The sequence below is a fragment of the Diabrotica undecimpunctata genome, chromosome 7 (assembly GCF_040954645.1).
Source record: "Diabrotica undecimpunctata isolate CICGRU chromosome 7, icDiaUnde3, whole genome shotgun sequence".
In the NCBI taxonomy this organism is placed as follows: Eukaryota; Metazoa; Arthropoda; class Insecta; order Coleoptera; family Chrysomelidae; genus Diabrotica; species Diabrotica undecimpunctata.
This window is the reverse complement of record NC_092809.1, coordinates 56,334,925-56,347,633: the sequence shown is the minus strand read 5'-3', so window position 1 is coordinate 56,347,633 and position 12,709 is coordinate 56,334,925. Positions and strand designations below refer to the sequence as shown.

At 31.6% G+C, this 12,709-nt stretch overlaps 1 protein-coding gene across 1 annotated transcript; it reads right to left on the bottom strand.

Moving 5' to 3' along the window:
- Positions 1 to 11,592: 11,592 nt before the first annotated feature.
- LOC140446384 (uncharacterized) lies at positions 11,593 to 12,147 on the bottom strand. Its single transcript, XM_072538929.1, has one exon. It carries the CDS (start codon positions 12,145 to 12,147, stop codon positions 11,593 to 11,595), a length of 555 nt encoding a protein of 184 aa, XP_072395030.1.
- Between the last annotated feature and the right edge of the window lie 562 nt (positions 12,148 to 12,709).

Sequence of the window (12,709 nt, the reverse complement as noted above, 5' to 3'; positions counted from 1 at the left end):
TCCTTCCGAGGTACAGATATATAAATTTGATAAGCAAACTCTGTCAAACCTGTACCTATTTACCAAACTACGATTATTGTCAGAACTAGGGATAACTTAAAATTATTATATTTAAAACAATAAATATAATTTATCGTACAATCTTGAGTCAATAGATATTCTAGTAATATTAATTTTCGTTAGTTTCTTTGTACTTTGAGTTTGTTTGTATAAAATTCATACACTATAACGTGTTTTATAATTTACATTTTCCAAGCACTGTTATCCCTTTTTAAATTAGTTTTGTAGTGGAAAGTCGTTAGCATATAAAATATGTTCATATATATGCGAAAAGTGCAAAAATTATTGAATAATTAGAATTTTTAACTTTTTATAGGGTTAAACTAAGGTGCCGTTTCTGCATGCAAGCGTTAAAATATTTAGGTAAATACTCCATACTTTTTGGATAAAGTTTTTTGAATGGTTCCTCAGTGAAGACCCATGTCTGCACACCATCACAAAGTTGCATCTTAATTAACTTTTTAATGAGTAATCATGAAAGTTTCTTGAAAGTTTCAAAGTTTACGGTATCATTATCTCTTTTAGGTCGGTTTTGATCATGTTGGTGATACTATGTAGCTGATTGCGTCATATTTAAGCTTAAACGAACTTTAATGATGTTCCTTAAACATTAACATTGGCCGTTCTAGCGTCAGAGCCGAGTACAGCGTAAAACTTATGGCCAAAGATAATGCAAATAACGTGTGCCGCAAATTTTAATGTAATGATATCAATCACGCATATAAATATTTAAATAAGGCGGCGATATATACATGGTCTGAAAACTTGCTTGATATAAATAGTAGTGCATACGGTAATTCCAAAATTAAATATAATTAATACAACTAAAAAATTATATTGGTGTTATTACATAATATTATACGCATTATATGTAAAAATTTATAGGGAAAAAAAAGAAGACAAGCAAATTTGTAAAATTATGTTATAGCATATTCTAGATATACGGTTTTAATTTTATAGTATTGGTAAAATGCTAAAATGAAGAATTTATCAATTTTAGATTTATGTTTGAACTGGGCCTTTTTAAATTATGGAAATCAATAGATTTAAGAGTAGTTTGTAAATAATAGGTTGCATTGAAATATGATATCTACCTGCCGTTTTTAGGGATTCATTTCTGTTATCTTAAAAGCGGTCATTAACGATAAAAGAGAAAGTAGAAAGTTATTGTCTTGTATGATTTGTACATAATTACGGAAATTTGAAATTAGTTGAGTTTTAAGAATTTGGAGAGTTTTGGAATTTTGTTAAATGCAAAGAAAGAATGTTTTGATTGGTTAGAAGTAATTATGAAAGGGATAGACAGAAGGGAATTAGATTGAAAAAAAATCGGTTGCCTGTAAAGTCGGTTTTACGGGCGAAGATTTTACGTGACAACGTCTTTTTTCAGTTATAAAAAATTACTATTTCCAATTGTGTCTACCAAGTATGGTCACATGTATTTGCCTACATATTAAATAATAATAAGTACAGATAATGTTATGTGACGTTCACTTCTGATTATATATATTTTAATATTTTTAATTTTAAAGAATCAATTTGAAAATCAAAACACTTATTCAGATCGAAGGTTCAAATTTTTGCTAAATAAATTTGAAATTAATTAAAATTTGTAAATGTAAATGGTAAAGTTGAAAATTAAAACATTTACTAAAATTGGAATTTGAAATTCTTGCTAAACACAGTTAAATTCTAACTCCGCGCGTGGTGATTGGTCGGTTTAGTTCGTTTGTTTGGTCGCCCTGTTTTGACAGGTTAGAAGTTATAATTTGTTATTTTAAATGTTTGACTAGCAATACGCGCTGTTTCTTCTCAATCGACTGAATTACGATTGATTGCAGAGTGATTTAAACTAATAATTTACTTAACACTATCAACATTTGTCAATAGTATGACATAACCTATAAACTCAGTTTCTCAACTTTTGTGTCAATCTAACAATTAATCAATCAATCATAGTTTACGATAATGAAATATTAGTGTACAATTATTTACCTTTATTGTTGTAGTTGTTGTAAATAACGAATCTAAGCACTAAGCACTCCACATTTTCACTACAGACACAGCTGACGATACTTTCAACGATTTTCAACTTTAGCGATTCAACGCGCCTAATTCTCTAGTGCCGCGCGCAGCGGACCGATCATGTTTGAGTGGGAGACAGACGCAAGGCATTCGCCGGTCCGGCGGGCCTCTCTCTCGTTCGGTGACTCACTGTAACAGACGTGAGCGGGCGTTACACTTTTTCTTAAATGACTCCGAGCCACAACCTAATTTAAGACGTTGTCACGTCAAGAGCAAGGAGGATCATCTGCTGTTAGACTTGAAGCGAGTGAAGACAAAATGAAATGATAGTTTGTTTTTTTAAACCGTGAAAGAAAAATTATTGTGGCAAAAGGTAGTGCAAAGAAAGTATTGAAAGCTGTAGTTGCAGTATTTGTAAGTACAATAATTTACTATTCTTGGAGAGAAGCATAGCTAAGGAGAATTTTGGTCTTCCAATAGAAGAAATAAACATTGTTAGGAGTTTGTCGACAGTTTTTTTTTATAAGCAGAACCCGGAAAGTGTTTGTTCGATAGGGAACTAATTAAAGTAAATCCGTTTAGAAAAATACAGAGTTAAATTGTGGAAACGAGACATTGATTGAACTATATTTAATTTGAATTGTTTTGTGGTTAATTGTATATACAACAGAATAATTTATGGAAATATTTATTTATAACATATTTATTTAGGGTATGAAAATCTACAAAGGTATTTGGTCAATATATTTTGAATTTATTGGACCAATTGATTTCTTTTATTTATTTCCTTCTACTTACCTTTTTTGTCAACCACTATTAAAAGAAAAGGTAATGTCTTTAAACTCAATTAAGAACCCTGAGATAAGAAAAACATAGATTTATTAATCTGGTGTCTACATTAAAATTCATTAACCTTCCTACTCTCCCAAAGTAAATGTTACATTCTTTGTCTATGGGTACGGATGGACCCTGTGGATAAAATTCATACTTGTTGTGAATTAAATTCCAATTTTTTTTATTAATTTGTAGAAGCTTTTGTAGTTTCATGTTATCGATGTATCAAAACTAAAAACATTTTTTTTGTAATAAAAAATATAATAAAACTTTATATTCAATTAAAATTATATATTTATTCAATGCAACTTTTACAAAAGATATTTGAATGATCAGGACAAATAAACCTCTTACATGCTTGACATCTTGTACGAGATTTTCTGTCTTTTTCCCATCCGCAGTCTTTACACCTTACACGTTTTGGACTTTCATTTGGATTTCCACTTGTTCCAGCTACTGCATGTAAATTTATTTGGATTTTTTGTGGAATGTTTGTTGTCATTCATTATATGCCAATTCTTTTATAAAAAGCCTTCTTTTATGTCATTTTATCACCACAAAATCTAAAATTTTATAAAATAAGCAAAGTGGCCACCTTCTAGTTCCTCTTTTGCAGGTATAAGCAAATTTATCTGTTGTATCTATTGGTTGTTGTTGGTTCTATTGTATTTTAAAATAATGTCTGGTTTCTTATGTTCTTGCAATGACACCTGGTCATCTAAATGCATCGAGGACAAAAGAATAACAGATTTACCCTTTTTAGGACTATATGAAACTTAGGGCCAATGATGAGTAACACGTTTCACTATTAGATTTTAGTATTTTTTAGCAATTTTCTTCAAAGTTGGAACACCCTTTTCTTGATTATTACTGGACACGGTAATGTGAAAAAAAAAAAAATCAACAACTACATAAAAACAAACTCTATCACGTGATGGGCCTAAAAAGTTTGGTTATAATAGAACGTTAAACAGTATAATCCAATTTCTCAACAGAAGTTTCAAAAAAATAAAAAAAAAGTAAAACCATCATTTGAAAGGCAACATAATTTCGAATAACGTGTCCAAATTTCGAGATATTTTGTCGGTAAATAACAGAGAAAACACTGTCCCTAGGTTTTGGTGCACCGATAAAATAGCCTTAAATTGTAGATAAACCTTATCTTAAGGATATCTTGAAACATCACGTTTCAAATTTACTAAATATAATACATAATTTAAACATAATAAATATAAAAACATTTGAATTTTACTACTGGGTCCAGGCGTACCCACAGACAATACAAAGGTTAAATAAATTGTTTTGTTTTAATTTGCTAATTAGATTACACTTAATTTGATTTTGTGTATGGAATTTCAAAATTAAGTTACCATAATAAATTGTCTCCCAACGTAGAGGGTTGGGAAGAAATACCTAGAAAATAGTCTAAGATAAAACAGAAGTAGAAGCATTATATTATAATTTAATATGTTTTTTTTCTCTATATTTTAAAACAAGTCATACAGGTAAATTTACAACAGTATTCTACAGATTTATTTAAAGGGAGTTAGTATGCTTACAAATATTTGATAACATTTGAGAAAACTTGAATCGAAGTGAAAGGTTTGCTTTCACTTCTATGCAGGAAAGAAAGAAAGATAACAAAGTTGAAGAAGTAAATTTGGAAGAAGGATCAGATAGTGAACAGAATGATACTGTAGTTGAGGACCAACAAGAAACAAAAAAATTAATGATGGTAATGGAGGTCCAACAGGAAGAAATAAAACATTAATACAAGCACAGCAGAAAACAATGATAAATACACAGCAATCAATAATGAAATTACAACAAGAAAATAGAGAAAAAAATAAAAAGTTGATGATAAGCCTACAAGAGGAAAATAGAAAATTTAAATAAAAACAAGAGCAGCATTTTTTTTTAAATAAAAAAACAAATTGGAGAAATACGAATATGAAATGAAGGGCTATCAACAACAAATACAAAAAGTAGTGGATAAAATAGCGGAAGAAACAAAAATGAAACTAGAGAGTCAGAGGAAGGAAATAAAAACTGCGGAAGATCAGACACGCAAAGAAATACAAGAAGGAATAGAGAAGGTGGAATGGAAACTGGAGAGAACTTTACAAAAGGATAAGGTCGAAACAAAAAATGAAATTAAAGAAATCCAGAAGGCAGTAAAAGGAATAAGAAAAAGAACTGTTGTCCGGGAAAATCGAGAAGTTATCCCTCTAATCCAGTATATCCGTTAACTACATCATCACACCAACCCCATAACCACCCCATATGTATCTTAAAAAAACATTCTTTCTTAGTCTTCTACAGCCGGTATTAAAACATATAAATTTGTCTGAAACCGGAACTTAGAACTCTACCAATTTCCAATAATCCCTATCAGACCAACATACGCCCCCATCATGATATTTTCATCACCAGATTTAACAAGAAAGATACCAGTGTTAATACATTAAGAATTCTCTTTCTAGAACTTATAAACAAAAATAAATACATAAAAATATAGTTTTTTACACTGACGTCAAAGAGTGAAAGTGGTATTAGACATTCTGTAAGCACTGTACAGCCAATCAAACTACATACAATTTCTCGTTGGTGTAATATTCACACTGGTAAACTACTAGTTATGTCACGTGCTTTTAAATATGCCCAACAATATCCAAATAGACACATAGCCATATGCACTGATTAAGTTTCCTCTATACTCTCCATTAATGCTATATCCACCAACCATCCTCTCGTCCAAGGTATTCATGACATACATTAGCTTCTTGCAAACCAAAATGCAGCAGTCATTCTGATATAGTTCCCATCCCATGTCGGGATTAGTGGTCGAAATTTTCAAATCGAAGAATGCTTTTCATTCTCATATGATTTTCATTAAGAAGGATACTTTGAAACCATCGATAAATCTGGATCCTTTGACCCCACCAATAGTTAGATTAACCAATAACTCGAACAGTCGATATCTTCTAGCAAGATTAAGGGAACCGGATATCTTGAAATCCATTAAACTAGATTTTGCTTTCCTACACGACCAACCTAGTTCAGTATGTTATGAAGGGTTCACCAGCACAAGCGTTAACCTCTTTTTGGCTTCCGAAGGACTTCCTACTAAGACTGACGATCTACGAAAAATCCTTCTGGAATTTAACGATGCCTATGGAATTAGTAAAACTGAGGTAGAAGCTGACCTTGCTGCTTTTAGGTACTTACTCACTTCGGAAAGAATTATTTACCTTTACAAATCAAGGGAAAGTCACCAAAACTACTATTTCGTTGCCTCTTTAATAATGACGTATTCTGTGGGACTTGAAACCTTACATTTTTATAGTGATGACAACTTTAGCATGGTTTTGATTAATATTCTTATATAAGATATAAAACAGATAAATTATTTTTGTTTCTAGAGGAATTAGGATTTCTCCTGATAGTTGTGGTTACTGAACACTCGCTTGAAGTTAACGAGCCTTTTTTGTAGAAAAATATACCACAATTGCTAGGTATGATCGTCCAAGTTCAGCTCATGGTGGCACCCTAATTCTTTCTACAAATAATGATTTCTCTTCTATAACAAAATGACTTTCTGTTGAATGAATCCTTTTTTGAGTTTTCATTGGTTTATAACAAGAATATTAATCTTAACATTCTTTGAATTTATCACCTAACTCTTAAACGGAACTATTTTTTAGAACCTGTTAAATGTGTTATACGATCTGCTCGATAAAAGCAGAAAGATTTCATGCGGTGACTTGAATATTAATTACGCTGTTGCTTGTGCTACCCAAGTATCCTTGGTCAAAATATTCGAATCGTATGGTTTTACAATGCACATTAATTCTCCTACAAGAATAACAAAAACAGCATCTACCATATGTAATTATATGGTCGCAGATTTCTCACCCCTTGATGTCCGTTCTACAATTAATAGTTTAAATTCTTTTACCATGAAGCGGTATATACCAAGTTTAACATTCTTAACAAATAATCCTCGAAAACCCAACGTTTAGGTATGATTTTTTCAGCCCAGAACTTTCGTAAATTCCAAAATTTGTGCTTGACTTCTGGATGGCACTTTCCCTCTGTGGACGTGGACTATAATTTTGGTAATTTTTTAGATAAGCTTGTCTGTATTTTCAATAAGGCATTGCCTTTAATAACAATTAAGCCAAACATTACAAACCCTGGACTATAAAGGGTATCCGCATATCAGCCAAGAATATGCGTTCACTACGGTACATCAAGAACTTTACTTACAATTTCTTTGTCACTGAATATATCTCCAAGTACAGAGGAACCTATCTAAAACTTATTAAAACAGCTAAAAAAATGTACTATGAGAATGGTCTGGAAAGCTCTAAAAATGTTGCAAGGGATACTTGGTCCATAATAAACGATCTTCAAAATAAAACTAACACAGCTCAAACATTTTCCCTTCCAAACCCTAAAAATCTAACTGAATACTTCGTTAATATGAATAAAATATAACATCAGCTATTTTGCCACAACAAGATCCTATTTTCTATCTTCCCAATTTAAAAAAAGGTCTCGAATTCATTCTTTATAAGATCAGTTGATAAATCTGAACTGATCCAAACAATCAGTAGTATAAAAAGCAAATCTTTCTGTGGTACTAATGGACTATCCATAAAAATGTTCTTAAATCTCACAAATTATGTGTTGGAAGTCCTGGTATCACTAATTAACGATTCCTTTGAAAAAGGTATATTTCCAGAGTGCCTAAAGACAGCCATTATTGTTGCTCTTCATAAGGGTGGTGATAAATCTAATGTCTGCAACTATAGACCTATTGCATTACTAACTGTCCTATCCAAAATTATTAAGAGACTTATAAAAGCCCGACTTATGTCCTTTCTCGTTAAAAACAACATTTTATCACAAAGTCAGTTCGGCTTTTTATCTAATAAATGTACCAGCGATGCTATGTTTTCTGTACTACATGAGGTCTATCAAGCACTAAGCAGTAATCTTTATACAGCCACTGTTTTTTGTGACAATGCCAAAGCTTTTGATTGTGTAAATCACGAAATTTGGTAAAAAAACTAAATTTCTACGGAATTCAAGGTATTTCTTTGAATTGGTTCCAATATTACTTGAGGAATATTAAACTAGTTAGAGCAAATGATACTGACTCTAGTCACAAAAGCATTAAATTTGGAGTACCACAAGGTTTAGTACTGGGTCCTATACTTTTCCTGATCTTTATAAATGACATCACCAACTTAAAAATCGATGGAAAAATTTTTCTTTTTGCTAATGATAAAAGTATTACCTGGAGAACTCTAATATTTCAACTCTTCATGCAATTATAACTTCTGATCTACTTAAAATAAAAACCTGGTCTGACTCTAATTTACTCTCTTTTAACGTGGATAAGACAGTAGCATTATCCTATAACGGAGATCTTCAACACTTGCTTCTTAATGGCAATTGATAGCAACCTTAAATGGTCCCTTCATATCGATTTTTAAGTAAGAAACTAGCCTCAGCCACTACAAAAAAGAGCAATACGATATCTTTTTGGCCTCAGTAGAATAACACATTGCAAAAGCTACTTAAAAAATCACGGGATTTTAACTCTTCGCTCTCTATATATGCTAGAAACAGTTTGCTTAATTCGTAAACACCTACATGTTTTTCCAGCAAAACCTATTCATGACTACTCCACGAGAAATTTAAGCTTTGACGTGTATTTACCGATACCCTTCACTGAGGTAGTAAAGAAATCTATATTATATTCGGCAAAAAAATTATACAATCATCTCCCTTTACAACTTAAATCTACAACTTCTTTCCTTAAGTTTAGTAAATTGTCAAAAGCCTATCTATCTGAAAGACCTTATTATTCAGTGAAAGAGTTTCTTAACGAATAATTAAGAAAGTACAGTACGTTTAGGTACAAGCAACAAAGTATTTTAATTTATACTTAGGTATCACATGCAGCAGCTTAAACTTATTCGTAAACTAGTTCGTAAAGTTTTGTTATGCAATTTGCAATATAGCGAAATTTTGCAATGGATACTTTATAATGTTTGTACTTTATAATTGTATACTTTATAATGTTTTATTCTGTGATATTGATGATTTATGTAGTTTTAGTAAAATTTAATTGTTATTGTTGTTATTACTTTTTTTTAACTTTTATAAGCTTTGTCCATAATGATGTACAATTTTTAGTGACAATAAAACATATCTATTTCTATTCTATTCTATAACGAAAAAGCCGATCGCCTTGCCAAAAAAGCCGCATCAATCATGGACACCAACAATATACAAATACGTAACAATCTAAATGCTAATTTATTCACCTGGCAGATTCACTGGAATAAAGTTACTTCAGCGCTGCACGAAATTAAACCCTCAGCGAACCTACTTGCCTATCCCAACTTATCTCTTAAAGATATGGCAATCATACAGAGATTGCGTATAAGACATAACATGGCTATATGATGACATAATTTTCACATCCAAAATTTCAGCACTGTAATACGACTCTCCGAATCAGACATATACTTATCAAATGCTCTTTTTTTGCCAAAATACGCCAACGACTCGGTATCGCTACTATCTTCAAAGAGATCCTTAACAGCACAGACCAAATCAACAAGGACCAAATTCCTGAAAAAAAGTCAAGTGCTAAACAAAATAAAAATGATATGTTACATGTTTTTATTGTTTTTTATGTTAAAAAGATTTATTTAAAGAAATTTATATCATATTAGCATGTAAACTATAATTTTTTTATTTAGTTTATTGTGTCTCAACTACAAGGTTATTGACACTGGGTCAATTTTGTTACTATACATTTTACATTACATTAGGTATAATTTACAATAATGAGAATTTGTGAAAGAAAAAATAGTATAAAAAGAAGACACTAAATTGTGTAACACAAGTTCGTTTCTCGAAGGAAATTCAGAAAGTTCAAAAATACATTCTGAACAAGTTCTAATTGGCTTAGGATAACATTTGTAAGACCTTGTATATAGATTTTTTTTTGTTCTTGCTTGTATTTGAGGCACTGTGTAAGAATATGGTAAACGGTTAATGAATCACTACACTTTTCACAAACAGGTGATTTCTCAGAAGCCATCAGGTGTCCATGTGTCAGCCGTGTGTGGCCAATTATTAACCTGCGAACGATTAATTTGTCTTTTCCACTTAAGTAAGATAGCTAAAAGGTTTCGATGATAGGTTGTATTTTGTGTAATTTTGAGGTTGAATTCTTCCATTGGTTTTGCCAGAACTTTTTCATTTGGGACCAAAAAAGTGGTTTTAGATCTGATGCTAGTTGAACAGATTTAATGTCTGATTTGGTCGTAATTGCTTCTGTTGCAGTAGTATCAGCAGTCTTATTACTTAAAATGCCGTGTGAAGAAATCCAGATAAACGTTATGTTTATCTCAGAAGAAGTGAGACAGTTTGTCTCATGTTTGTACATGCTTCATGTATGGCATGAACTAATGGATGTTCGGAATATATATTTTTAATCGAGTGGATGGGGGACATCGAATATGTACATATTTTAGTGTTTTTGGCTTTAGTTTGGTTACATAAGCCTTTAAATGTTTGTAGGATGACGTACAGCTCTCATGTGTTGATAGAGGTGGATTATGGAAAGCAGAACTTCTGAATGATACTTTGAAGTTGTTACAAAATAGCCGACAACGGTCTCAGTTTTAGATGCATCTGTCTGTGTAGAGAATCTCGTCATATGATCTTGTGTTGACCAGCTCTAAACCGTAAATTGTAGCTCGTGCCAACGGATAAAAAAAATATCACTTCATTTAGCATGGTGACTAGGCTATTACCAAAGCGTAGAAACAAGTAATTTCATAGCTTTCTTAAATTACGATATTTTTTGTTGAATGTTATTGTTATTATCAGGAAATAATCAGAAATTTTTAAACTATTTTTTAAATGATCTTATTCTCACAAATTAGAGACTGGATTATATGCAAAATACATGTGCATAAATATATATGCAGCATATTTGTGGGTTTCTTTATAAATGCATATGCCATTCATATTTACTTGATTAAGAGCATATTGCCACATATTTGATAATATTACATAAATAAAATGGTTTTCTATAGATATTTAGATAATAGTTTCTTGAAATTATTCATAGCAGGTACTAGGTAAGGTAACTACGAAATAATTTTATTACAAATATCTACTAAATCTACAAGTTTTATTGTTTGGGAAAACCCATCTGGGAATTATTTATCAGAAGAATAGGGCCAACATGCAGGTAGGTATTATACAGTAAATTCGTTTTTAAATTCTCTTTACCAGCTGGCAAAGCAACTTGTGATTGTGAATATTGTGCTTATAAAATAAAAATAATTTCGTTTTTGAAAATATGCCGAAAGTAGCGAAACAAAAATCAAGTCTATTGCGGAGTTGAGTTGATGGCAACAGTGACAAACAATAGACAATAAAATCTCCTTTTTGCAAGAAAATTAGTATACCTATATTAAACATGTAAAAGTTTGACAATATGCGGTTGTTTTATTTATTTCTACGCACAACAGGTCGTTAAGGCCTAGGGCCTTTTTTTTTAAACATAATCCTAATATTAACTAATTACAATTATTTTAAACAAAACTTTAACTTAAATATGTGTATACAACATTCTTAACTACTTTGAAGGACCTGGTGGACAATATTTCTCCATTCGCTACTATTTTGTGCTTTTCTTTTCCAGTCCCTCACTTTCACGTGTTTAAGGTCTTCCTCCACTTTACTAATCCACCTTGTTCTGAGTCTACCTCTTCTTTTGGGGCCGATTAGTTTTCTGGTTATTACTAGTTTAGGCATTATGTTTGCTGCCATTCTTTCCACATGTCCAAACCATCTGATTCTTTGTGACTTGACGAACTTGGTAATGGTAGGTTCTTTGTATAAAGCCATTAATTCATTATTGGTTCTTCTCTCCCAACTATCTTCTGTCTTCCGTCCTCCGAATATGCGTCTCAATATTTTGCTTTTCCATCTTTTTAGAGTTTCCTCTTCCTTCTTGTTTAATGTCCATCTCTTATCGGCATATGTTACTGTGGGTCGAATTACTGTTTTATATATTTTGAGTTTAGCTTGTCTAGAAACGTATTTTGAGTTTAGTAGGGCTCTTAAACTACCTAATTTTTTATTCCCCTTTCTTATTCTGGCTTCGAGCTCCCATTTTTTTTCCATTTTCATCGAAAACTACACACAGGTATTCAAATTTGTCCACCCTTTTAAAACTATAGCTTTTACCACTTACAGACCTTACACTAAAGTCTTCTTTTTTCCCTTCTGTCCCTTCCCATGATCATATACTTAGTTTTGTCTTCATTTAGTTACAATCCGAATTTCTGTGCTTTTTCAATGATTTTCTTCACAACTCTTCTTAATTCTTTCTCGGTTTTTGCTAGGATCGTTAGATCGTCAGCAAATGCCAAGCACTGGTGCTCATTTTTCATGATCGTTTCTTTCATCTTCATGCTGAATTTCCTGATTACATTTTCTAACACTAAGTTGAATAATGCAGTGGATAAAGGATCTTCCTGTCTCAAGCATTTTGCAACCGTTAATTGATCTGATATGTGACCCTGCCAAGCAATTTCACACGTAGAGTTATTTAGTGTCATTTTAACTAGCCGGATCAGTTTCTTTGGTATACCCAAATGTTCCATTGCTCGATACATTTTGACTCTATCGACTCTATCATATGCTTGTCAAAAATCCACAAACGAAACATGCAGGGGAACTTGAC